At 31.8% G+C, this 27,645-nt stretch overlaps 1 protein-coding gene across 1 annotated transcript in view; it reads right to left on the bottom strand.

Annotated features, from left to right (window-relative positions):
- Positions 1 to 620: 620 nt before the first annotated feature.
- LOC119608891 (putative uncharacterized protein DDB_G0291608) overlaps positions 621 to 27,645 on the bottom strand; it is a 42,005-nt gene continuing 14,980 nt past the window's right edge. The window contains exon 5 of the mRNA XM_037963466.1: positions 621 to 1,556. Within this exon, the coding sequence (XP_037819394.1) occupies positions 621 to 1,556 (936 nt within the window). The remainder of the gene's footprint in view (positions 1,557 to 27,645) is intronic.

The following is a 27,645-nucleotide window of genomic DNA, read 5'->3' as shown; positions in this document are numbered from 1 at the left end:
AAATCTTAACAAATCAAGCAGAAGAAATATGCGACCAAAACTAAAAAAATTACTGCTGAAATTCCTAGAAAAAAGTCCAGCTAAATTCAATGGGACTTCCAGCCTAAGATCGGGGACATGAGTCAAAATTTTCTGAAAACACTGCTACAAGTAGAATTTGAATAAAATATACGTGTTTGTGTGTTGAACGCTGCAAATAAGCAAAAGAACAATATTATGGTAAAAATTTTTCTGGCAACACTGAACTCAACCAACATGGTTTTGTTCTTGACTAAACAATTAGTAAACGCCACAACCAATTGTGTTTATAGCAAAGTACACAGTTACTTACAGAGATGCCAACTTTTCAAACTTTTGGTTTCTTTTAACAATAAAACACAAAATAAACATTTCGTTTTATTAATTTTTCCAGTTAATAATTTTGAATTTAAATTCGAAAAAAGATTTTTATTAATAATATTATTATAATTAAGTTCGTATGAGAATGAATGTTATTAATTACTAAATAAATATTTCTTTTGTTTAGTTATTAAAATTAACTTAAAAACTATAAATAAAGTAAATATATACAATTCATGTTTATCTTTCTTTTAAGCCAAAATAATGAACTATTAAGGCGGTCACGTTACACTGATTTCTTCATCACTATCGGAATTCGATTCGTCATAGTCATCGTAATACATTTTCATAAAATCGGGATTTTGAAACTGTGCTTGCGTAGGGGCTCCATTTAAGGTTTGATGGGGTGATTGTTGTTGTTGGTGTTGCTGCTGATGAGCCATAGCTGCTTGTTGTTGTTGCTGTTGTTGCAGGTGATGTTGCATGGCATTGGTTATGAAAATATTATTTGCCGGATGTCCTGGATGCAAAGCCATGTGATGCAAGGAGTCCGGGGAACCCACCATGCCACCAGCACTGATATTTAACATAGTCATGCGTCTCTGTTTGGCCTCATTTAAGGTGGTTTCCAGTTTAAATTTCAAATCAGCCGCCACCAAATGTTTATGCATTTCAGCATTGATTTTCGCTTGAAACTCAGCACTGGTCATGGGCATCATGCCGCCACCACCACCACCATTGCCAGCAGCATTGTTGGGCGGTGATGAAGCATTGGATGATGTGGATGATTGATCATGTTGTGTTGGCAGTTTGGCTACCGTTAGCAGAGGCGGAGGTGAGGAAATTTGCATTTGTTGTGAGCTGCCGAAAGAAGAGCCAATACTGGTTACTGGTTGTGGTATATGATGCATAATGGGTGGTGATTGCAGTGAATTGGGTGTTTTGGGTGAAATCATAGGCTTGGGGGTACTGGCAGCTGAGTTGCTTAAGTCTTCTTTGGAATTGGGTGAATGTGGTGGTGAAACACTGCGACGTTGTGGTGACATGGCCATGGGGGATAGAGGCGTTAGAGGACGGTCACCTTTAGCATCCGACAAATCTGGATTGGGATTATTTTTATTGGGCAAGGTTTGATCTCTAGAGCCACCACTGGCTAACAGTTCACGTTCCTTAGAGTTGCGCCATTTCATGCGACGATTTTGAAACCATATTTTGACCTGTAAAGTAAAAGAAGTAAAAAAGGAAATTAATTTTTAATCCTTTAAATATAATTATTCATTTATATTTTAAACAAAAAGTTTGTTCTGTCTGCTTAAAGTGTTAAAAGCAGATATCCTTCAATAAATGTTAATTTCTATCTTAAAACAATAAAAACATTTCACTTGTACTTTCTGCAACCTAATCTCAGTGTTTGTGTGTAAGAAATCATGTAAAAGTATCTGTGTATGTCTGCAGCAGTATAATTTGAAACAAATTGATTACAAAACAGATACAAATTATTATTTGATAACATCACTACTACTACTACAGTCACTCACACGCACATTTGAGAAAACATTTTAATGTTTCCGTTAGCATAAAGGACATTTGAAAGAGTCAGAGGACATTTAGACGCCCAGTAAATGTATATTCCTTTGTTTGCTGTTTACTTGCGGTAGTAGTGTTGGTGGTGGCAAAAGTTTGAGAAGTATATGTGACTGACAGCTACGAGAAAAGGCGGTAACTTTTAATAGAAACTGTTTTTGAATTATTATCCAACTCTATTCTAGATACAGAGTGTGTGTGTGTCTTCCTTTGTCATTGGAAAAAAATTGTAACTTGTATGCTTGTTTGTTTAGTGGGGGTCAAAATGTTTAAGGTTTTCATTCAAACTTTTCTCAAAACTTTTGTGGGGTTGTCTGCCCAAAAAATAAAGTGAGCTTTTTTTTTAAGCAAGTTGAATTTTTCAGTTACGTTTTGGGTTCTGGAATATATTTTGTTGTAGATGAAGTTTTTTATTGGAAAGCAGCAGGCATTTTAACACTTAAAATCTATGAAAAGATTTTAATTTAATGGATTTCATAATAAGTATTTGAGTTAATGTGTGTATTAGTTCTATCGGTCCGGAGGTTATGGGTCGAAATCTCACTTGCTCTGTAGTACAATAATCTCAGTTTCGCATTTCCTCTCCTTAATGGAGAATACTAAAAATTTAACATATAAATCAGCCTATAGTTTTGACGATAGAACAGTCTAGTCGTATAGTCATGACTATAGACCATCTAAAGTTTTGACTATATATCAGTCTATGATCTTGAATTTATAGAGTCTTGACTATAAACCTATCTATAGTCTTGGCTATAGACCAATCTATAGTCATGACTATAGACCAATCTACAGTCTTGACTAAAGACCAATCTAAATTCTTGGCTATAGACCAATCTATAGTCTTTTCTATAGACCAATCTGTAGTCATGACTAATCTATAGTCTTGACTGTAGACCAATCTATAGTCTTGACTATAGAACAATCTATAGTCATGTCTATAGATCATTGTGTTGCCTTGACTATAAACCAATATATAGCCTTGACTATAGACCAATCAGTAGTCATGTCTTTAGACCAATCTATAGTCTTGACTATTGAAAAGTCCATAGTCTTGACTATAGAAAAGTCTATAATCTTGACTATAAAACAGTCTATAGTCTTGACTATACAACAGTCTATAATTTTGACTATAGAACAGTTTATAGTCTTGACTATAGAACAGTCTATAGTCTTGACTATAGAACAGTTTCTAGTCTTGACTATAGAATAGTCTATAATCTTGACTATAGAACAGTCTATAATTTTGACTGTAGAACAGTTTATAGTTTATAATCTTGACTATAGAACAGTCCATAATCTTGACTATAGAACAGTTTAAAGTCTTGACTATAGAACAGTCTATAGTCTTGACTATAGAACAGTCTATAATCTTGACTATAGAACAGTTTATAGTCTTGACTATAGAACAGTCTATAGTCTTGGCTATAGAATAGTTTTTAGTCTTGACTATAGAACAGTCTATAGTCTTGACTATAGAACAGTCTATAATCTTGACTATAGAACAGTTTTTAGTCTTGACTATAAAATAGTCTATAGTCTTTACTATAGAACAGTCTATAGTCCTTACTATAGAACAGTCTATAGTCTTGACTATAGAACATTCTATAGTCTTGACTATAGAACATTCTATAGTCTTGACTATAGAACATTCTATAGTCTTGACTATAGAACATTCTATAGTCTTGACTATAGAACATTCTATACTCTTGACTGTAGAACATTCTATAGTCTTGACTATAGAACATTCTATAGTCTTGACTATAGAACAGTCTATAGTCTTGACTATAGAACATTCTATAGTCTTGACTATAGAACAGTCTATAGTCTTGACTATAGAACAGTCTATAGTCTTGACTATAGAACAGTCTATAGTCTTGACTATAGAACAGTCTATAGTCTTGACTATAGAACAGTCTATAGTCTTGACTATAGAACTGTATATAGTCTTGACTATAAAACAGTCTATAGTCTTGGCCATAGAACAATCTATTGTGTTGACTATAGAACAGTCTATAGTCTTGACTATAGAATATTCTATAGTCTTGACCATAGAACAGTCTATAGTCTTAACTATATAACAGTCTATAGAACAGTCTATAATCTTGCAATTTAGTGTAATTTTATCGTACAAGACTTAACTATAGGCCAGTCTGTAGTCTTGACTACAGAACAATCTATAGTCTTGACTATAAAACAGTCTATAGTCTTGACTATAGAACAGTCTATAGTCTTGAATATAGAACAGTCTATAGTCTTGACTATAGAACAGTTTATAGTCTTGACTATAGAACAGTCTATAGTCTTGACGATAGAGCAGTCTATAGTCTTGACGATAGAGCAGTCTATAGTCTTGATTATAGAGACGTCTATAGTCTTGACTATAGAGCAGTCTATAGTCTTGAATATAGAGCAGTCTATAGTCTTGACTATAGAGCAGTCTATAGTCTTGACTATAGAGAAGTCTATAGTCTTCACTATAGAACAATCTATAGTCTTGACCATAGAATAGTCTTGACTATAGAACATTATATAATCTTGACCATAGAAGTCTATAGTCTTGACTATAGAACAGTCTATAGTCTTGACTATAGAGCAGTCTATAGTGTTGACTATAGAGCAGTCTATAATCGTGACTGTAGATCGGTCTTAACTGTAGATCATACTATAGTCTTGATTATAGATCAGTCTATAGTCATGATTAGCAGTCTATAGTTTTGTCTATATACCAGTTTGTAGTCTTGATTACATATAGTTTTGACCTTAGACCAGTCTCATTTCTCCAAAAGACACACACACACTTTCCAATTCAATGATTTCAACTTTAATTGGATTAACAAGTGATTTTAAACAATTAAACAAACATAAATCCATTTTAAACAATAAACTTAGCAAAACATCTCATGAATTCCCATTAAGTAAAACCTATTTAAATCAGGATACTTATAAGAAAACAACAACTCCAACACCCAACATACTTACAACAAAAATAAAACAAGTCTAATAATGTACAATAAAATTACACTAAATTGCACGCTTTATAATTAATTTCCATCAAAAACAGACATCAGTTTTTGCCGCACCATCATCATTCTCAGCAAATAGTAATAGGATATGATAAGAGGTCTGTGGGGGAGGAAAAGGTACAAATACTACAGCCACTGTATAGGAAAAGAAACAAAGACATATACGACAAACCAAGGAAAGAAAGAAGAACGAACGAATGAATGAATGAGTGAGTGAGTGAACGAGTGAATAAAATGTATAAAAAAGTAAAACCCATAATCATTAATCTTATCGCCGCCTTGGCTTATTATTTCAATTTACAGATTGTCGTTAGCAAACGGTACCAAAAATGAAAAAAAAAAAACGACAGACGAGAAAAGTTTGTCTAAGTTTAAATAGCAAGAAGGGTGGCAATAGCACTACAACAGCTACAACAACAAATACATAAAAAGACCTTAAACAAAAGAGCGCTTAGGTGGGTGGCTTAATTTAAGTGTTTTGTTGTAGTAGTTGTTGTTGTATACGTGTGAAATCCTGTGGTTTTTACTGTTACTGAGAAATAATACAAACAATACTCAATGACCGGAAGAAGCAATACAAGCATTAACAGGAAAAGGATAAGAAAACACGAGTATTTAAGCTAAAAAGCCTTAAAGCAAATAACAAACGACACACGTGTGTTTAGTTAATAGTAAATCAGTGAAATATTTACAAGATTTCTTTTCTTTTTACCAGTTAATACAATTTTATGGTTTATTGCTTTTAAATATTTATTAACTTGTTGTTGCTGTTGAATGTAGATGATTCAGGTTTAGATTTTAATAAAGTTATGGTGTGCTTTAATGATTTTTGTGGGCATTGGACAGAAAGCAGTTTGTGGGAAATAAGAAAATTACAAGTTTGGTTATAATTAAAAGCAACTCGAGGAAAATTAGTTGTCATTAACTTGTGTAGGAATTTTTATAAGGAATTAATTAGTTTATGTATTTTTATATAAAATTTTCTTCAAATGTTACATAAGCCCTCGTGTTAAATTTGAGAATTTTAGGTCTAATAGTATCCCAGATATAAGAATTTTTGTATTTAATTCATATAGGAGGTGAAACGCCCCCTATTTCTCCATTTTTTCTCCAAACCTTTACATGGACGTCAAAGTTGTTCGTACAAAACTTGAGGATTTAAATTCGTGTATTTTTTCCAGATCTACGAATTTCTTTATCTAATTCATATAGAGGTGACATGCCCCTGTTGCTAGTCCGTCCATATTTCTTAAAAATTTATTTCGATACTAAATTGACACCGAAGAAATTGAAGATAAACATTTTGAATGTTGCGGAATTGATTTACTGAAATTTTTTTAAAATCTCTATAAACCTAAAATTATCGGGTATTCAGGTATTTACCTTAACTTAAGTGCTTTTTATAAACCAGCATATTATTAGATATAAAATTTGCAAATAAGAAACATTTAACAAATTTGTTAAATATTTACACTCTATACCAAACAATTGATAAAACTATGATATTTAATCCAAAACATATTGTTAAATACATACAGCACTTAACAATGTCTAGAAGGCAAACAAAAAGAACGACCACACACCACCACCACCACCCAACCACATTCATATAAAAACACTATTCTCCAGACACTATTTAATTTACTATTATGCATAATATCGAATAACATTAAACACATCTTTAAACCCCATATCTTTTGAAATACCCCTGCAAAGTAAGAAAACCGGAACAGAGTTATTTAGACAACCAACTACCCTTAAAAACAACATACAAATCTATAGAAGAAGAAAAATCTCCGAGTATTTAGAGACTCATTAGTGAAACATGTGTTGCAAAGCGTTGCAAATATTTAACTTGCTGTTTCAAATTTCTTTTGTTTTTTTTATTTCTCCAGTAAAATTTTTCCTAAATATTATTCATGCTTTGCCACACACTCTCACAAACCTATAAATGAAGTCAAAAAGTTATTTGCTATAGCAACACACAAACATACATTACCTCCTAAAAGTCTACTATATTTTATTTGCTTAAACAATTTGTTAGTTGCTCTCGGTTTTCTTCCGTTTCCCACTTTAAGGGTGAGTTGCCAGTTTAGGGCAATAATATGTCAGTTAAATATGTTGCCAGTAAAAGTAACTTGTAATAATTTAATTGTTTTTATTGTGAACGCATTATTTAGACCTTCTTTTTTGTATTCATCATACTTTAGGTAGATATTATAAAAGGAGTTGTTTGTAGAGGTTTTTAGTTTTAGCTTTTAAATTATGATTATTATTTCTTTTATTTATATATGCGATGGTGTAACATTTGGTGCTTTTTGTTGGGTAACATTCTGTTTGGAATCTGTTTTATGACATTGATTTATTTATAACATTTTAATAAGTTGTGTATGTGCTTTTAATGCAATCAACATATGCGTAACGATAAAAATCACGTGAAATTAATTACATTTCAATTTTATAGCCGGAAAATTATTAGATTAATTTGTCATTAAATTGAAACTGGAGTTTTAGTAGTAAACATTTTTTATTAGAATATTTTATTCTAGAAAAATTAGACAGAGAAGTTACTCGTGCTAAATTTTAGGATTGCACTTTTCCTAATTAAAAACATTATTCAGTTCTAGTTCAGTTCAGATCATTTCTAGTTCATTTCTAGTTCAGTTCTAGTTCAGTTCTAGTTCAGTTCTAGTTCAGTTCTAGTTCAGTTCTAGTTCAGTTCTAGTTCAGTTCTAGTTCAGTTCTAGTTCAGTTCTAGTTCAGTTCTAGTTCAGTTCTAGTTCAGTTCTAGTTCAGTTCTAGTTCAGTTCTAGTTCAGTTCTAGTTCAGTTCTAGTTCAGTTCTAGTTCAGTTCTAGTTCAGTTCTAGTCAGTTCTAGTTCAGTTCTAGTTCAGTTCTAGTTCAGTTCTAGTTCAGTTCTAGTTCAAGTTCTAGTTCAGTTCTAGTTCAGTTCTAGTTCAGTTCTAGTTCAGTTCTAGTTCAGTAGTTCAGTTCTAGTTCAGTTCTAGTTCAGTTCTAGTTCAGTCTAGTTCAGTTCTAGTTCAGTTCTAGTTCAGTTCTAGTCAGTTCTAGTTCAGTTCTAGTTCAGTTCTAGTTCAGTTCTAGTTCAGTTCTAGTTCAGTTCTAGTTCAGTTCTAGTTCAGTTCTAGTTCAGTTCTAGTTCAGTTCTAGTTCAGTTCTAGTTCAGTTCTAGTTCAGTTCTAGTTCAGTTCTAGTTCAGTTCTAGTTCAGTTCTAGTTCAGTTCTAGTTCAGTTCTAGTTCAGTCTAGTTCAGTTCTAGTTTCAGTTCTAGTTAGTTCAGTTCTAGTTCAGTTCTAGTTCAGTTCTAGTTCAGTTCTAGTTCAGTTCTAGTTACCAGTTCTAGTTCAGTTCTAGTTACCAGTTCTAGTTACCAGTTCTAGTTACCAGTTCTAGTTCAGTTCTAGTTCAGTTCTAGTTCAGTTCTAGTTCAGTTCTAGTTCAGTTCTAGTTCAGTTCTAGTTCAGTTCTAGTTCAGTTCTAGTTCAGTTCTAGTTCAGTTCTAGTTCAGTTCTAGTTCAGTTCTAGTTCAGTTCTAGTTCAGTTCTAGTTCAGTTCTAGTTCAGTTCTAGTTCAGTTCTAGTTCAGTTCTAGTTCAGTTCTAGTTCAGTTCTAGTTCAGTTCTAGTTCAGTTCTAGTTCTAGTTCTAGTTCTAGTTCTAGTTCTAGTTCTAGTTCTAGTTCAGTTCTAGTTCAGTTCTAGTTCAGTTCTAGTTCAGTTCTAGTTCAGTTCTAGTTCAGTTCTAGTTCAGTTCTAGTTCAGTTCTAGTTACCAGTTCTAGTTCAGTTCTAGTTCAGTTCTGGTTCAGTTCTAGTTCAGTTCTAGTTCAGTTCTAGTTCAGTTCTAGTTCAGTTCTATTTCAGTTCTAGTTCAGTTCTAGTTCAGTTCTAGTTCAGTTCTAGTTCAGTTCTAGTTCAGTTCTAGTTCAGTTCTAGTTCAGTTCTAGTTCAGTTCTAGTTCAGTTCTAGTTCAGTTCTAGTTCAGTTCTAGTTCAGTTCTAGTTCAGTTCTAGTTCAGTTCTAGTTCAGTTCTAGTTCAGTTCTAGTTCAGTTCTAGTTCAGTTCTAGTTCAGTTCTAGTTCAGTTCTAGTTCAGTTCTAGTTCAGTTCTAGTTCAGTTCTAGTTCAGTTCTAGTTCAGTTCTAGTTCAGTTCTAGTTCAGTTCTAGTTCAGTTCTAGTTCAGTTCTAGTTCAGTTCTAGTTCAGTTCTAGTTCAGTTCTAGTTCAGTTCTATTTCAGTTCTAGTTCAGTTCTAGTTCAGTTCTAGCTCAGTTCTAGTTTAGTTCAAGCTCAGTTCTAGTTCAGTACTATCTCAGTTCTAGTTCAGTTCTAGTTCAGCACTAGTTCAGTTCTAGTTCATAAACGTTCGCAAGACCTAAACACGAGAAGCTTGAGGGCTGAAATTTTCCACAAATAAAGTCGCGCTTCAGGTATTACTCAACAATAGCCTATAAAACAGAAATATGTAATTGGAATTGGAGTCGAATAGGTCACACCCACCGTAATCTCAACGATAATATTGCCAGGAAATGTCTAGATTGTAATCCGCAGGGTAAAAGTCGGGTGTTATATAAATTAACAAAAAGCGATTTCTAAAAGTTATATATTTACTCATCGGAAATCCTCGAATCATAACTCCTTTTGAAATTCATAACACATTTTCAAATTGCCAGCAAAAGTATTTATTATCGCCCCATTATTTGTCAACCCAATTTAAACATTCCTATAAATCCTTTAAAGATTCTTACAAATCCTTAAACAACTTAAAATTGTAATAAACGAAATAAATAAAAAAACAAGATAAAAAATCAAACAAAATCCCATTAGGAATCAGTCGAGTAAATAAACCATGTTATTTATATTATGTTTTTTTTTATTCCCAGTACGATTTGCAACTTCCCCAAAATTTTAATGGGAATTACATCTTTTGTTATTTGTGTACGAATTTTTATTCATTTATAATTCTTTAAGCAAATCAAAAACAGATAAATGTGTGGTTTTGACATAAACACTTTTGGTGGGTGGATAAAAAGCTAAAAAAAACTCAACAACAACAACAACTGCAAATAAAATCACACAAATAAATAAAATAAATATTTATAAAAAAAATATCTATAATATATATTGGTTTAACAAACATGAGGGAGTTTTAAATGGTTCATTTCCAGTGTGAATGAATGCTCGCACTCCTGCCTGCGAATGAGAATGTTGTAAGCGGTAAATGACACGTTTTGTGTCGCGTGTTTCAATTTAGTATTTTTACAATATTGTGTATGTGTGTGTGACTGCGTTTTTTTTTTCTTTTTCAATATAAATATTTGAGTTTCGATTAAATATTAGGGTGATCGATTATTCGACATTTTCCAAAAACCGGTTTTCGAATAGTTCGAATAGTTGACATTTAAAAAAAACCGGTTGATATTTTTCAAATACAGAAAAAACCGGTTAACCGGTTTTTCATTATAAATAAAAAATATATATTTTAATTTAAAAAACTTAATGTTTATGTTTAAATTTGATTAATGAAACATGGCCCGAAATGATTTTTAACAGTTTAAAAGATTATAACTTTAGATCTAGTCGTCTGATTTACATTATTTCTTTAATATAAAAAAAATTAGGAAAAAAGTGGGACACTTCTGTTAAACATAAGGTACTATGTAATCCTGGGTTTTTTTTAAAAAGCCCTGTTTAGGAAATTTGCATAGGCATTCCAACACTTCCATAAAATTTCAGCTGTAAATTAATTATTGTAATTGGAATATAATCTTAAGATTGATAAAATTTTATCAAACAGTTATCAATTTTACAAATAAATTTTTTTAATTAATTAGGAAAATCAAAGAAGTTTAACCAAAGGAGCTGTAGAAAAATATACGCTAGTTCCTCGACTCGAATATTTTTAAAATTTAGACGGGCTGTATTATTATTTACTTAAAAATTTCATTTAAATAATCTTTGAATACAAAGCAAATAAAAGTATTCGAAACCGGGTTTTAAAAAGTGAAAAAACCGGGTTATTCGATATTCGAAAAATCAACATTAAGAAAAAACCGACACTGGTAAAGCAGAAAAAACCGACACTGGTAAAGCAGAAAAAACCGGTTTTAAAACCGGTTGAAAAATCGAGTCGATCACTCTATTAAATATTCAAATAAGTTATCAATTTTACAAATAAATTTTTTTAATTAATTAGGAAAATCAAAGAAGTTTAACCAAAGGAGCTGTAGAAAAATATACGCTAGTTCCTCGACTCGAATATTTTTAAAATTTAGACGGGCTGTATTATTATTTACTTAAAAATTTCATTTAAATAATCTTTGAATACAAAGCAAATAAAAGTATTCGAAACCGGGTTTTAAAAAGTGAAAAAACCGGGTTATTCGATATTCGAAAAATCAACATTAAGAAAAAACCGACACTGGTAAAGCAGAAAAAACCGGTTTTAAAACCGGTTGAAAAATCGAGTCGATCACTCTATTAAATATTCAAATAAACCAACCATTAAGTTTATTGCCTTAAGTTGTTGGCGTTGTTGTTTTTTTGTTCGTTTAGCTTTTTTAAATCGATTTCCGTTTCTTTATGTTTGTGTGTGTTTGTGCCTTAAGTGATTTTAATGCGAAAATATTTATGTATTTGTCAGGTACTTAAATTAATTTCTTATCTTATTTATAATCATATCTTCAAGGACTTTTATTTTGTGGTTAAATTTTTCAAAAGGATTCCTTTTCTGTTTGTTGTCTTTTTGTTAAAGGGGAAATTGGAAAAATGAAGCTTAAGGGGAATGTTAATATATGTAAGTTTACAAAGTTATAGCATGTTTCCTAATTACATATTAAGAGTTATAGAAAAGTTGATATTACAGCAACTTTGTGGGCCATCCTTTCCCCTTAAAAGTATGATGACATCATTTGCATAGCTATCAGGTCAAAGTCCATTCTCGGTTAGGGTCCTCGGGAGGCTATTGGTGTTTACCCATCAATAGCTTTATTTGTTTGTTTATGGGTATGTTTGAAGTCTATAGACGGACCGAAATGTTCACAGGGTCTTCTTGTAGATCTGGAAGGACTTTTTATTTCGAAAGTTCAGGTAGATGATGTACCACGCCTACATACAAAGTAAGTAGTAAAGAACATATATCTCAAAAACTCAGCGACTGCAAAAGTCCTCAAATTTTTTTTTATAGAAAATTTTCACATTAATAAAAACATTTGACGACAAAATAGGAGGACTAGCAATAGTGGGTGTGGCAACTCCATTATAAAGAAAATATCTGAGAAGATAGAGACAGTTTTGTCGTAGGGGCGTGGCACCTCCCATATGAATAAAATACAAAAATTCGTATATCTGGGAGACTATTAGACTGAATGTCAAAGTCTATGTGAACATTTGTGGGAAAATTGGCCGGTCTATCAATTGGGGGCGTGGCACCTCCCATATGAATTAAAATGAAAAATTCGTATGTCTGGAAGACTATTAAAACTAAAATCCTCAATTTTTGCACGAACAACTTCGACATTCATGTAAATATTTTAGGAAAATTGGCAGGACTACCCATAGGGGGCGTGTCACCTCCCATATGAATTAAATAAAAAAATTCTAATATCTGGGAGACTATTAGAGCTATAATCCTCAATTTTTTAACGAACAACTCTAACATTCATGTGAACATTTGGGGTAAAATTTACCGGACTACCAATAGGGGGCGTGGCACTTCCCATATGAATTAAATACAAAAATTCTAATATCTAGGAGACTATTAGAGCTGGAATCCTTTATATTTGCATGAACAAATCTAACATCCATGTGAACATTTGAGGGAAAGTTGGCCATACTAGCAATCGGGGGTGTGGCATCTCCCATTTGTATAGGAGATGCCACACCCTCGATTGCTCCTGGGTATAGGTAATGAATCTTTAATTCTTTATGATTTCAATGATATCAAATACTTAAAATGATCTATACTTATACTCATCAGTAAACAATTTGCTAAGAAATTCGAACGCTCAGTTGAACTACATCTGAAACAATTCAAAAACCTCGATTTTCAAATAAATTAAAGAAAACTGAGGAAGTTATTATTTTTTTTAAATGGTAATTAGAAACTAAAAATGTCAAAACTATTTGAAAATAAAATAGACGTCTGAATATACAGCTATTAAGTAATTATTTCATTTCTAACGTAAATATGAAGTGGTAATTAAAAAGTTCTACACATATTAGCAATTGATAGTAATATATTTTGATTTGTGCTAATTTAAACCATGACATTAATATATAATAATATGATTTATTCTACTACTAACAAGATAATGCCTGCAAGTCTACACCTAATACTCTTAGATATTTCAAACAGCAGCAAACTAGTGTTTTTGTATTAAAACTATTAGTCGACCTAGTGGACGTATGCTAGTCGTCCTTGTTATTAAGCGATTGTGGTAAGTACTTATTTAACTCCCTATTTGTAAGCGTGCAAGGTAAGTACTTACCTCCAATGACATCACTGTATTAAATGCAATACTTTTAATGTTTTTTTGCTACTACTTTGGAGGTTATTTTTTTCCAGATTTTTATTGTTTTACGAGTTCTAAGTGTTCTATAAATTTGCGTCAATATTGTCCATTAAATACATAGTTTTAAAGGTGATAACCCCTGATATTGTTAAAATAATTAATAATTGTAAAAAAACAACAGTAAATAAAACAGTGCGTCATAAATTAAATTATGGAAATTGTATTTTATTTTCAAACAACTTTCAATTAAAAAAAAAAAACAAGTAATAATGTACAGTCGGGCATGTCCGATCGTATATTAAAAATGTGTATTACTTTTTAATAATAAATCATTTTAGTTTTTTTTAACTTAACTCCGAAATATTTTAACAATTTATTGACAAGAAAGAGTTTTGCCAAAATAGGAGTTATGTGGAGGCAAGTGTAAATATGGGCCTATCCTTATGCATTTTGGTAGAGAGATTTACGTTTACTTTAAAGTTATTTAAAAAGAACTTTATCGAGATTTTCAAGGGATTTTCCGAAGAGGACTTTGTATGGGGGCTAGGGTCAAATATGAACCGATCATTACGAAATTTAGACGTATATAAAACCACATTATGCCGATTTTGGTTGATATACTAAAACATTTAACATAATTATGAGCGCAAAAGCCCTATTGGGGGAGTACGGTTGTATGGGGGCTAGCCGAAATAGTGGACCGATTTTAACCATTTTCAATAGGCTTCGTCCCTAGGTCGATTTTCACCTGTAGCGTGCGCACAAGGTTAACTTAGACACACAGACGGACTGACAGATTGACAGACAGACGGACATAGCTTAATTGACTCAGAAAGTGATTCTGAGCCGATTGGTATACTTTAAGGTGGGTGTAGGACCAATATTTTTGTGTGTTAAAAACATTAGCACAAACGCATAATACCCTGTCCACTATAGTGGTGTAGGGTATAAAAACGTAAAAAGTAAATACAAAAAGAAATGGAAAATATTTTGTTTTCAGCGTTTTGTAGCCGTAAAGGAGTCTGTAATGAGGGATTGGGTCAATCATTGTATATTAATTATAAGTCTCCAAAATGTTCACATGGATGTTAAAGTTCTTCGTCTAAATTTTAAAATTCTATCTCTAATAGTTTCTTTATTTATAGGAGCTTCCAAGTCCCTCTAAATATTCACTTCAATCTTATACCCGTATTTTCTATCTCAGACGTATACTGAATACGGGAACTTGAAGATTCTTGTTCTAATAGTTTTCCAGATAAACGAACTTTATAAGAACGAACAAATCCATAAGAGAGGTGCCACGTCCGCTATTGCTAGTCCGTCCGTTTCGTATCCTAAATATTCATATTGACACTAAAGTGGATTCGAAAAAAATCTGAGGACTTTACTCTATATAGCCAGGCCCACTATAGCCTATTTTGTCGCTATATGTTAATATGAATGTCAAAGATGTCCATACAAATTTGAGGACTCTATTTATTTTATAAGTGGTCGTGGCATCCCGACCATAAGTAAAACAAGTTTTTATGGGACTTAGTTGTAATGATTTTTGAAGAGGTACTAGTATATTCAAAGTAGTTATGAATCAAAAGATCAAATTAGGAGGTCTGGTTGAGGGTTGGTTAGGTGTAATAATGGACCGATCGAAAGTAGTTATGAATCAAAAGATTAAATTAAGAGGTCTGGTTGAGGGGGGGTTAGGTGTAATAATGGACCGATCGGGAGAGTAGTTATATAAAACTTAGTTCTGCCGATTTTTTAATAGATACTAGTTCGTTTAATTAGCAAAAAGACCAAATCGGAAAGTTCGGTTGTATGGGGTTTAAGTGAAATAATGGACCGTGAAGAATGGACCGAAACATGGTTGAAGTTTTATAGGCTTCGACATTGGGAAACACATATGCTTCAAATTTCATGAAAATATCTTGAAAATAAGCCGACTGTACTAATCTGTAACTGTACTAAAACTTTTCAATATTACAATTTATTTCAACTTTAAACTTTTCCGAAAAAAATGCATTAATTTTTTTTATCTACAAACATGAATGTATATAATTTTCGTCCCAAGAATTCTGAATTGTTGTTCAGTTTAAATTTGTGAGATGGTTTTTTTGTGATGACTGAATGAAGTGCGTTTGTTAAAAATGTCATTTAACGCGACAATAATGGTTGCAATAATACTTGAAATGATGAATTGCACCTGAATTGCACCGTTTGTCATTTGTTGGGGCCCCCCAGACAATACAAACAGATACATACTATATACATACATCGTACATTTATGCGCTTGCTATAGATATAGAGAAAGATGAATGAATGGCATTTAAACGTTGTTGTAAACCAACAAATGCATATTTATGGCCCAAAAATCATAAAATGACCAAATGCAGTGAAAACAGAGAAATGGTAGGGGTTTGCAGTTGTCCCTTATAAATATAGCTGTTATCCTTCTTTGCTGATCTGGAGAGTGTTTGACTGTGCTTTCTATGCACAACAATATTTATGAGCTTTTGTTGCATAATAGAATTTCTCAACGATATATTTCTCAAATAAAAATGTTGTATTTTTAGGTTTTTATTTTCCATATAAAACAAAATGCATATATGATTGTATGCAATCCATATGATGGCTGGCAGGAACTCATACTAACCGGGCAGAGTTCATTCTTTTGTAATACTCTGAGTTTTTTTTGCATTTTTTATCATTGTATAAGTATTTGACCAGCCTTAGCCATCCATGTGTGTTCAAGTTTGCATATATTCCTTATGTGACATTTTTGCCTTGGCATCCTTTGAAGTCCTCCTCTCCTTCCAAAGGGCAAAAAATACACCCTACAACTCTTTCCAACTAAGAAGCACATTTTCAATGACCATCAACACAAGTGTTGAATTTTACACTGCTTGTTGTTAATATACCTTCCGGCTTTGACATGTATCCCCACTGCCTGCCGGCCAGCACTGCTTTCAAACGACACAAAAATATTCTTAAACAAAAAACTGTCTCCTGCTGTGGTCACATATGACCAAAAACGCCATCAGTGATTTTAGCATTTTTTTGACAGTTTATTTATTTTTTCCAGTTTTTTTAAGCTCCATTTTGGGGGAGTTGAAAATTGGAAAAAAAGGAACACAACACATTTTATGACACTTTGTTTTTTTGGACTCTCTTTTTATTTCATGTTTTAGAACTTTAATTTGTCCTTTTTTGCACTCTCTTTTTAAAACTATGTATGTATATGTGTTATAGTTTTTTGATTTCCTATAAAATTGCCGACAAAATAATAAATGGTCAATCAAATAAATGCTTTTGACAAATGATAAATAATAGTATGATTTTATAGAGATTTTTCTTTTGCTCAATTGTTTTATAGTTTTATGATTATGTGGTATGTTGGTACATTTTTATGATAAAAACTATATAAAAAATATGGCGCAAAATAAATCGATATTTAACCAGGAATAGAAATTTTAAATTGATAAAGATAAAATCAAAGAATAATAAAATAAAGTTATAGTTAGTGTTATTCTGCTATGCCGAATAATATGTTAAATTCCTAAAGTGGTTTTACATAACGACTAAGGCAGGGACGGGTCCAGTTTCACCGATTAGGGAGGAAAATTTTTTATTTTTTGTATTGTGTCCTTTCTTATGCTACTTTTTTATAGTCTATAGTCTAGTCTATAGTCTAGTCTATAGTCTAGTCTAAAGTCCAGTCTAAAGTCTAGTCTATAGTCTAGTCTAGTCTAGTCTATAGTCTAGTCTATAGTCTAGTCTATAGTCTAGTCTATAGTCTAGTCTATAGTCTAGTCTATAGTCTAGTCTATAGTCTAGTCTATAGTCTAGTCTATAGTCTAGTCTATAGTCTAGTCTATAGTCTAGTCTATAGTCTAGTCTATAGTCTAGTCTATAGTCTAGTCTATAGTCTAGTCTATAGTCTAGTCTATAGTCTAGTCTATAGTCTAGTCTATAGTCTAGTCTATAGTCTAGTCTATAGTCTAGTCTATAGTCTAGTCTATAGTCTAGTCTATAGTCTAGTCTATAGTCTAGTCTATAGTCTAGTCTATAGTCTAGTCTATAGTCTAGTCTATAGTCTAGTCTATAGTCTAGTCTATAGTCTAGTCTATAGTCTATAGTCTAGTCTATAGTCTAGTCTATAGTCTAGTCTATAGTCTAGTCTATAGTCTAGTCTATAGTCTAGTCTATAGTCTAGTCTATAGTCTAGTCTATAGTCTAGTCTATAGTCTAGTCTATAGTCTAGTCTATAGTCTAGTATATCAGTCTAGTCTATCAGTCTTAGTCTAGTCTATAGTCTAGTCTATAGTCTAGTCTATAGTCTAGTCTATAGTCTAGTCTATAGTCTAGTCTATAGTCTAGTCTATAGTAGTCTATAGTCTAGTCTATAGTCTAGTCTATAGTCTAGTCTATAGTCTAGTCTATAGTCTAGTCTATAGTCTAGTCTATAGTCTAGTCTATAGTAGTCTATAGTCTAGTCTATAGTCTAGTCTATAGTCTAGTCTATAGTCTAGTCTATAGTCTAGATAGTCTAGTCTATACTAGTCTATAGTCTAGTCTATAGTCTAGTCTATAGTCTAGTCTATAGTCTAGTCTATAGTCTAGTCTATAGTCTAGTCTATAGTCTAGTCTATAGTCTAGTCTATAGTCTAGTCTATAGTCTAGTCTATAGTCTAGTCTAAAGTCAGTCTAAGTCTAGTCTATAGTCTAGTCTACAGTCTAGTCTATAGTCTCTAGTCTATAGTCTATAGTCTAGTCTAGTCTAGTCTATAGTCTAGTCTATAGTCTAGTCTATAGTCTAGTCTATAGTCTAGTCTATAGTCTAGTCTATAGTCTAGTCTATAGTCTAGTCTATAGTCTAGTCTATAGTCTAGTCTATAGTCTAGTCTATAGTCTAGTCTATAGTCTAGTCTATAGTCTAGTCTATAGTCTAGTCTATAGTCTAGTCTATAGTCTAGTCTATAGTCTAGTCTATAGTCTAGTCTATAGTCTAGTCTATAGTCTAGTCTATAGTCTAGTCTATAGTCTAGTCTATAGTCTAGTCTATAGTCTAGTCTATAGTCTAGTCTATAGTCTAGTCTATAGTCTAGTCTATAGTCTAGTCTATAGTCTAGTCTATAGTCTAGTCTATAGTCTAGTCTATAGTCTAGTCTATAGTCTAGTCTATAGTCTAGGGAGTCTAGTCTATGTCTAGTCTATAGTCTAGTCTATAGTCTATCTATAGTCTTATAGTCTAGTCTATAGTCTAGTCTATAGTCTAGTCTATAGTCTAGTCTATAGTCTAGTCTATAGTCTAGTCTATAGTCTAGTCTATAGTCTAGTCTATAGTCTAGTCTATAGTCTAGTCTATAGTCTAGTCTATAGTCTAGTCTATAGTCTAGTCTATAGTCTAGTCTATAGTCTAGTCTATAGTCTAGTCTATAGTCTCGTCTATAGTCTAGTCTATAGTCTAGTCTAGTCTATAGTCTAGTCTATAGTCTAGTCTAGTCTATAGTCTAGTCTAGTCTATAGTCTAGTCTATAGTCTAGTCTATAGTCTAGTCTATAGTCTAGTCTATATTCTAGTCTATAGTCTAGTCTATAGTCTAGTCTATAGTCTAGTCTATAGTCTAGTCTATAGTCTAGTCTATAGTCTAGTCTATAGTCTAGTCTATAGTCTAGTCTATAGTCTAGTCTATAGTCTCGTCTATAGTCTAGTCTATAGTCTAGTCTATAGTCTAGTCTATAGTCTAGTCTATAGTCTAGTCTATAGTCTAGTCTATAGTCTAGTCTATAGTCTAGTCTATAGTCTCGTCTATAGTCTAGTCTATAGTCTAGTCTATAGTCTAGTCTATAGTCTAGTCTATAGTCTAGTCTATAGTCTAGTCTATAGTCTAGTCTATAATCTAGTCTATAGTCTAGTCTATAGTCTAGTCTATAGTCTAGTCTATATAGTCTATCTATAGTCTATAGTCTAGTCTATAGTCTAGTCTATAGTCTAGTCTAGTCTATAGTCTAGTCTATAGTCTAGTCTATAGTCTGGTTTATAGTCTAGCCTATAGTCTAGTCTATAGTCTAGTCTATAGTCTAGTCTATAGTCTAGTCTATAGTCTAGTCTATAGTCTAGTCTATAGTCTAGTCTATAGTCTAGTCTATAGTCTAGTCTATAGTCTAGTCTATAGTCTAGTCTACAGTCTAGTCTAGTCTAGTCTATAGTCTAGTCTATAGTCTAGTCTATAGTCTAGTCTATAGTCTAGTCTATAGTCTAGTCTATAGTCTAGTCTATAGTCTAGTCTATAGTCTAGTCTATAGTCTAGTCTATAGTCTAGTCTATAGTCTAGTCTATAGTCTAGTCTATAGTCTAGTCTATAGTCTAGTCTATAGTCTAGTCTATAGTCTAGTCTATAGTCTAGTCTATAGTCTAGTCTATAGTCTAGTCTATAGTCTAGTCTATAGTCTAGTCTATAGTCTAGTCTATAGTCTAGTCTATAGTCTAGTTTATAGTCTAGTCTATAGTCTAGTCTATAGTCTAGTCTATAGTCTAGTCTATAGTCTAGTCCATAGTCTAGTCTATAGTCTAGTCTATAGTCTAGTCTATAGTCTAGTCTATAGTCTAGTCTATAGTCTAGTCTATAGTCTAGTCTATAGTCTAGTCTATAGTCTAGTCTATAGTCTAGTCTATAGTCTAGTCTATAGTCTAGTCTATAGTCTAGTCTATAGTCTAGTCTATAGTCTAGTCTATAGTCTAGTCTATAGTCTAGTCTATAGTCTAGTCTATAGTCTAGTCTATAGTCTAGTCTATAGTCTAGTCTATAGTCTAGTCTAGTCTATAGTCTAGTCTAGTCTATAGTCTAGTCTATAGTCTAGTCTATAATCTAGTCTATAGTCTAGTCTATAGTCTAGTCTAGTCTATAGTCTAGTCTATATTCTAGTCTATAGTCTAGTCTATAGTCTAGTCTATAGTCTAGTCTATAGTCTAGTCTATAGTCTAGTCTATAGTCTAGTCTATAGTCTAGTCTATAGTCTAGTCTATAGTCTAGTCTATAGTCTAGTCTATAGTCTAGTCTATAGTCTAGTCTATAGTCTAGTCTATAGTCTAGTCTATAGTCTAGTCTATAGTCTAGTCTATAGTCTAGTCTATAGTCTAGTCTATAGTCTAGTCTATAGTCTAGTCTATAGTCTAGTCTATAGTCTAGTCTATAGTCTAGTCTATAGTCTAGTCTATACTCTAGTCTATAGTCTAGTCTATAGTCTAGTCTATAGTCTAGTCTATAGTCTAGTCTATAGTCTAGTCTATAGTCTAGTCTATAGTCTAGTCTATAGTCTAGTCTATAGTCTAGTCTATAGTCTAGTCTATAGTCTAGTCTATAGTCTAGTCTATAGTCTAGTCTAGTCTATAGTCTAGTCTATAGTCTAGTCTAGTCTATAGTCTAGTCTAGTCTAGTCTAGTCTATAGTCTAGTCTATAGTCTAGTCTATAGTCTAGTCTATAGTCTAGTCTAAGTCTAGTCTATAGTCTAGTCTATAGTCTAGTCTATAGTCTAGTCTATAGTCTAGTCTATAGTCTAGTCTATAGTCTAGTCTATAGTCTAGTCTATAGTCTAGTCTAGTCTAGTCTATAGTCTAGTCTATAGTCTAGTCTATAGTCTAGTCTATAGTCTAGTCTATAGTCTAGTCTATAGTCTAGTCTATAGTCTAGTCTATAGTCTAGTCTATAGTCTAGTCTATAGTCTAGTCTATAGTCTAGTCTATAGTCTAGTCTATAGTCTAGTCTATAGTCTAGTCTATAGTCTAGTCTATAGTCTAGTCTATAGTCTAGTCTATAGTCTAGTCTATAGTCTAGTCTATAGTCTAGTCTATAGTCTAGTCTAGTCTATAGTCTAGTCTAGTCTATAGTCTAGTCTATAGTCTAGTCTAGTCTATAGTCTAGTCTATAGTCTAGTCTAGTCTATAGTCTAGTCTAGTCTATAGTCTAGTCTATAGTCTAGTCTATAGTCTAGTCTATAGTCTAGTCTATAGTCTAGTCTATAGTCTAGTCTAGTCTAGTCTATAGTCTAGTAATCTAGTCTATAGTCTAGTCTAGTCTATAGTCTAGTCTATAGTCTAGTCTATAGTCTAGTCTATAGTCTAGTCTATAGTCTAGTCTATAGTCTAGTCTATAGTCTAGTCTATAGTCTAGTCTATAGTCTAGTCTATAGTCTAGTCTATAGTCTAGTCTATAGTCTAGTCTATAGTCTAGTCTATAGTCTAGTCTATAGTCTAGTCTATAGTCTAGTCTATAGTCTAGTCTATAGTCTAGTCTATAGTCTAGTCTATAGTCTAGTCTATAGTCTAGTCTATAGTCTAGTCTATAGTCTAGTCTATAGTCTAGTCTATAGTCTAGTCTATAGTCTAGTCTATAGTCTAGTCTATAGTCTAGTCTATAGTCTAGTCTATAGTCTAGTCTATAGTCTAGTCTATAGTCTAGTCTATAGTCTAGTCTATAGTCTAGTCTATAGTCTAGTCTATAGTCTAGTCTATAGTCTAGTCTATAGTCTAGTCTATAGTCTAGTCTATAGTCTAGTCTATAGTCTAGTCTATAGTCTAGTCTATAGTCTAGTCTATAGTCTAGTCTATAGTCTAGTCTATAGTCTAGTCTATAGTCTAGTCTATAGTCTAGTCTATAGTCTAGTCTATAGTCTAGTCTATAGTCTAGTCTATAGTCTAGTCTATAGTCTAGTCTATAGTCTAGTCTATAGTCTAGTCTATAGTCTAGTCTATAGTCTAGTCTATAGTCTAGTCTATAGTCTAGTCTATAGTCTACTAGTCTAGTCTATAGTCTAGTTAAGTCTAGTCTAATAGAGTCTGGTTTTTAGATTCTAGCCTAGCCTAGTCTAGTCTGTAATCTACAATTTTATTACCGATTGTACTTAAACGTGTAATGATGACAGACTATCATTAGCCACAGACATTTGTAATTAAGAATAAAATAAAATGAAAAAAACTCTAATGGTTTTAAAACAAATTTCTTTCATGACACTACAGTAAAGCAATAAAGAAAAAATCAATAACAATGAATTTTAAAATTGCAAATTTCTGTAACGAATTAACAGAAGTCAAAATGTAATCGATTCACAACTCAATTATTTAACAAAAATACAAAAAATAAAAGAATAAAAATTACACATCATTATCATATGAGCCAAACATGGAGAATCACTCCTAAAAGCAGTTGGTTATACTCATAACACACACGTTTATATGTGATCCTTAAACACAAGCAATATACATACTAATATATGTATGTATTTATTTATGTGCGTAAATGAATGATTAAATACAATTGTCCTTTTGTTCCAATTCCTGTCTGATGTCACATGTTACGCCAAATTAGTGCAGTAGTTTTTTTTCTATGTTTTCCTTTAGCTGTTGAAATCTAAACCATAATTACGCTTAGTTTTTTTTTTTTTGGAAACATAAAGTGTTACTAATTAGTTTTTGACAGCAATCGATCAAATTTTTATATTTCTTTTCATATTTAGTGCAGAAAAGTTTTTCATACGTAAGGAAATTTTTGACTAATGAAGTTATAATTTGGTGTAAAATTTTCAAACAATACAAGTATGTAATACTTTTAATTTTGGGAAAAGAAGGCGAGCACAAAATTTTAAATTGAAAGATTTTACTAACATATGCTGTTGTTTCAAAATAAAAATATAACGCAATTAATTTTTTTAAAATCAAGAATAATTTGATGTACAGCAATGGACATCTTATAAGTTTATTACTTAAAAAGTCTTTTTATAATCGCTTTCAAAAAAAAAAAAAAAAAAAAAAAAAAACGTTATAATTTCACCCAAAATCCCATAGAAATGTTTCCGGGAATATTGTTTGAACACTAATAAATATGAAGATATTGCTGAAATTATGATAACATTTTTGTGATAATAAATTTTTCATATCTAGAATGAATTTTGTAAGTCTAGTGTGTATTACAGTTTATAGTCTAGTCTATAGTCTAGTTTATAGTCTAGTATATGGTTTAGTTTATACTTTAGTTCATGGTCTAGTCAATAGTCTAGTTCACAGTTTAGTCTATAGTCAAGTCTATAGTCTAGTCTATATTCTAGTCTATAGTCTAGTTTATAGTCTAGTATATGGTCTAGGCAGCGCTCTAGTCTATATTCTAGTTCATAACATAGTCCATAATCTAATCTATAACTAGTCTATAGTCTATAGTTCAGTCCTTAGTAGTCTGTAGTCTAGTCTCTTGTTTAGTCAATAGTTTAGTGTATATTCTAGTAAATATATTGCTCGGTAGTCTAGTCTATAGTTTAATATGTAGCCTAGTGTTCATGCTAGTCTATAATCTACAGCCTAGTCCATATTCTAGTATATAATCTAGTTTATAGTCTAGTCTACAGTTTAGTCAATAGACTAGTCAACTATCTAGTATATAGTCTAGCCTATAGTTTAGGCCATAGTCTAGGCCATACTCTAGTTCTTAATTTCACCTATACCATATAGAAATGTCCCCCGTGAATATTCATATTTAGAATGAATTTTGTAATAAATAGTATGAATCGAACATGACTAATCTAGTTACTATAGTCTAGTTTATAGCCTACTATATGGTTTAGTCAGCAATCTAGTCTATAGTCTAGTTTATAGTCTACCTATCATTTAGTCTAGAGTCTAGAGTCTATAGTCAAGGTTATAGTCTAGTCTATAGTATAGTCTAGTCTTTAGTCTAGTCTATAGTTTATTTATATTATATTCTATATTCCAGTTTATAGTTTAGTATATGGTGTAGTCTGCAATCTAGTCTATAGTCTAGTTCAGAATCTAGTCTATAATCTAGCCTATAGTCTAGTCTATAGTCTAGTTCATAGTCTAGTATATAGTTAGTATATAGTAGTCTATACTGTAGTCTGTAGTCTAGTCACTTGTTTAGTTTATAGTCTATTCAATAGTTTAGTCTATATTCAAGTAAATATTTTGGTCTGTAGTCTAGTCTATAGTTTAATCTTAGCCTAGTCTTCGGGCGAGTCTATAGTCTAGTATACATTCTAGTCTATATTCTAGTGTATAATCTAGTCTATAATATATTATATGTTCTAGTAAACAGTCTAGTCAATGGACTGATCAACAGTCTACCCTATAGTCTAGGCCATAGTCTAAGCCGTACTCTAGTTCATAGTCCAGTCTATAGATTAGTAAATAGTAGTCTATACTGTAGTCTAGTCTATAAACTAATCTTTTGTCTAGTCTTTAGTGTAGTCTATAGCCAAGACTGTAGTCTATTCTCTAGTCTAGTCTACAGCCTAGTCAATAGTTTACGCAGTAGTTTAGGCTAGTCTAGACTATATAGTCTAGTTTATAGACTAATCCGTAGTCTAATCTAAGTCTAGTTTGTAGTTTAGTTTAAAGTTTAGTCTATAGTTTAGTTTATCATCTAGTCTAGATTATAGTCATAGTCACATAGGACTATTTTGGTATGTTTTTGGAAATAACTAGATGCAAAACTGAATGGATACTAACAGTAATTTCGGAACATATATTATATATATGCTATATATTTTTTTGTACTACAGATTTCTATAATTCATTCCGCACATCTTCCAAATGAGGCTAATAACTTAAAGAAAGTCCAAATATACATATTAGCTTTATTTCCTCGTTTTAAGTCTTTCACCTATCTTAAAGTGGAATATATGGAAATATCCTTTTTTCTCTTCATATCCTGTTTAACATACATATAATGTCTGTGTTAAAGGTAATGTATAATTTGTATATTTAATTCTAAAATACAATTTATTTATATAAATACAATCTAATATTATAAAATATGCAAATTATATTGTTATTTAGAGTTTATTTCTTTTTCATAATACAACAAAACCACATAAAATAAACACTTTTAAACAAAACCAACAATATTTTATACATAGATTCACATAAATATATAAAATTTACTTTGTATTTATATAACGATATAAAATTTTTCCTTTATAGAGACTGCGCATTTATGTCTGGGGTGTTAACATTAAAAGTTCTTTTATTTTCCTTTTTATTTTACAAATATCTCTGTATGTAGGTATGTATGTATGTGTATAAACACTCAATATTTTTTGTTCCTTTTATAATCTCAAGTTGCGTATCCTTGTTACTATAAGCTTTTTGTATGATTTATAATAATGAGTGCTTTCGTTCTTTTATATTTTCTACTCATAAGATGTTGCTTTTTGTTAATAATGAGTGAGTAAAAATTTTGAAGTAGTTACCGTCGGTATTTTTTAGTTGTAAAAAGTTCGCATTTCTTTTATTTAAATCCTATAATTGTGGTTGTGCTAAAACAGGGTATTGTTTCCTTTGTTATTTTCTGTTAGTGGCATTCATTTTATTATTTTAGCACAATGGGCGGAGTTTTTTTCGTTTTTTATTTTTGTGATTTTTTCTATTGTTGTTTTTCGAAAAAAGTTGATTTTTTATATGGAATTTTTTCTTGTTTTTTTGTTTCCTTTATAAAATAAAACAATTTGAAATAAATAATTTTTTATTTGAAATTTTGTCGAAAGATTATTTATTTATCATCATACTTTGTGTCAGTGGCAGCATCACTTAAAGCTGGCTAATATGTTTGGTAAGTTCATCAGAAAGGTCAGAGGTAAAGTAGGGCTATAAACTGTAATTCGGAGTAATAAGTCATATACATATACAAAGACTATGATCCGTATTTATCAATGCTTAATACGGTTAATGATGGATTATTTTTAGAATTTTGCCTATTGTCTATTCTACAGTCTTTCTATAGTCCAGTCTATGGTCTAGTCGATAGTCCAGTCTATGGTCTAGTCTATAGTCTGGTATAGATTTCAGCCCATAGCCTATTATATAGTCTAGTCTATAGTCTAGTCTACAGTCTAGTCTATAGTCTAGTCTATAGTCTAGTCTATAGTCTAGTCTATAGTCTAGTCTATAGTCTAGTCTATAGTCTAGTCTATAGTCTAGTCTATAGTCTAGTCTATAGTCTAGTCTATAGTCTAGTCTATAGTCTAGTCTATAGTCTAGTCTATAGTCTAGTCTATAGTCTAGTCTATAGTCTAGTCTATAGTCTAGTCTATAGTCTAGTCTATAGTCTAGTCTATAGTCTAGTCTATAGTCTAGTCTATAGTCTAGTCTATAGTCTAGTCTATAGTCTAGTCTATAGTCTAGTCTATAGTCTAGTCTATAGTCTAGTCTATAGTCTAGTCTATAGTCTAGTCTATAGTCTAGTCTATAGTCTAGTCTATAGTCTAGTCTATAGTCTAGTCTATAGTCTAGTCTATAGTCTAGTCTATAGTCTAGTCTATAGTCTAGTCTATAGTCTAGTCTATAGTCTAGTCTATAGTCTAGTCTATAGTCTAGTCTATAGTCTAATCTATAGTCTAGTCTATAGTATAGTCTATAGTATAGTCTCTAGTCTATAGTCTAGTCTATAGTCTATTCTATAGTCTAGTCTATAGTGTAGTCTATAGTCTATTCTATAGTCTAGTCTATAGTCTAGTCTATAGTCTAGTCTATAGTCTAGTCTATAGTCTAGTCTATAGTCTAGTCTATGGTCTAGTCTATAGTCTAGTCTATAGTCTAGTCTATAGTCTAGTCTATAGTCTAGTCTATAGTCTAGTCTATAGTCTAGTCTATAGTCTAGTCTATAGTCTAGTCTATAGTCTAGTCTATAGTCTAGTCTATAGTCTAGTCTATAGTCTAGTCTATAGTCTAGTCTATAGTCTAGTCTATAGTCTAGTCTATAGTCTAGTCTATAGTCTAGTCTTGTCTATAGTCTAGTCTATAGTCTAGTCTATAGTCTAGTCTATAGTCTAGTCTATAGTCTAGTCTATAGTCTAGTCTAGTTTCTATAGTCTAGTCTATAGTCTAGTCTAGTCTATAGTCTAGTCTATAGTCTAGTCTATAGTCTAGTCTATAGTCTAGTCTATGTCCAGTCTATAGTCTAGTCTATTGTCTAGTCTATAGTCTAGTCTATAGTCTAGTCTATAGTCTAGTCTATAGTCTAGTCTATAGTCTAGTCTATAGTCTAGTCTATAGTCTAGTCTATAGTCTAGTCTATAGTCTAGTCTATAGTCTAGTCTATAGGCCAGTCTATAGTCTAGTCTATAGTCTAGTCTATAGTCTAGTCTATAGTCTAGCCTATAGTCTAGT

This window comes from Lucilia sericata, unplaced genomic scaffold (genome assembly GCF_015586225.1).
Source record: "Lucilia sericata isolate MDLA Ls3-8-SP2 unplaced genomic scaffold, ASM1558622v1 Contig000898F_arrow, whole genome shotgun sequence".
Lineage (NCBI taxonomy): Eukaryota > Metazoa > Arthropoda > Insecta > Diptera > Calliphoridae > Lucilia > Lucilia sericata.
This window is presented reverse-complemented; position numbering and strand designations above follow the sequence as displayed.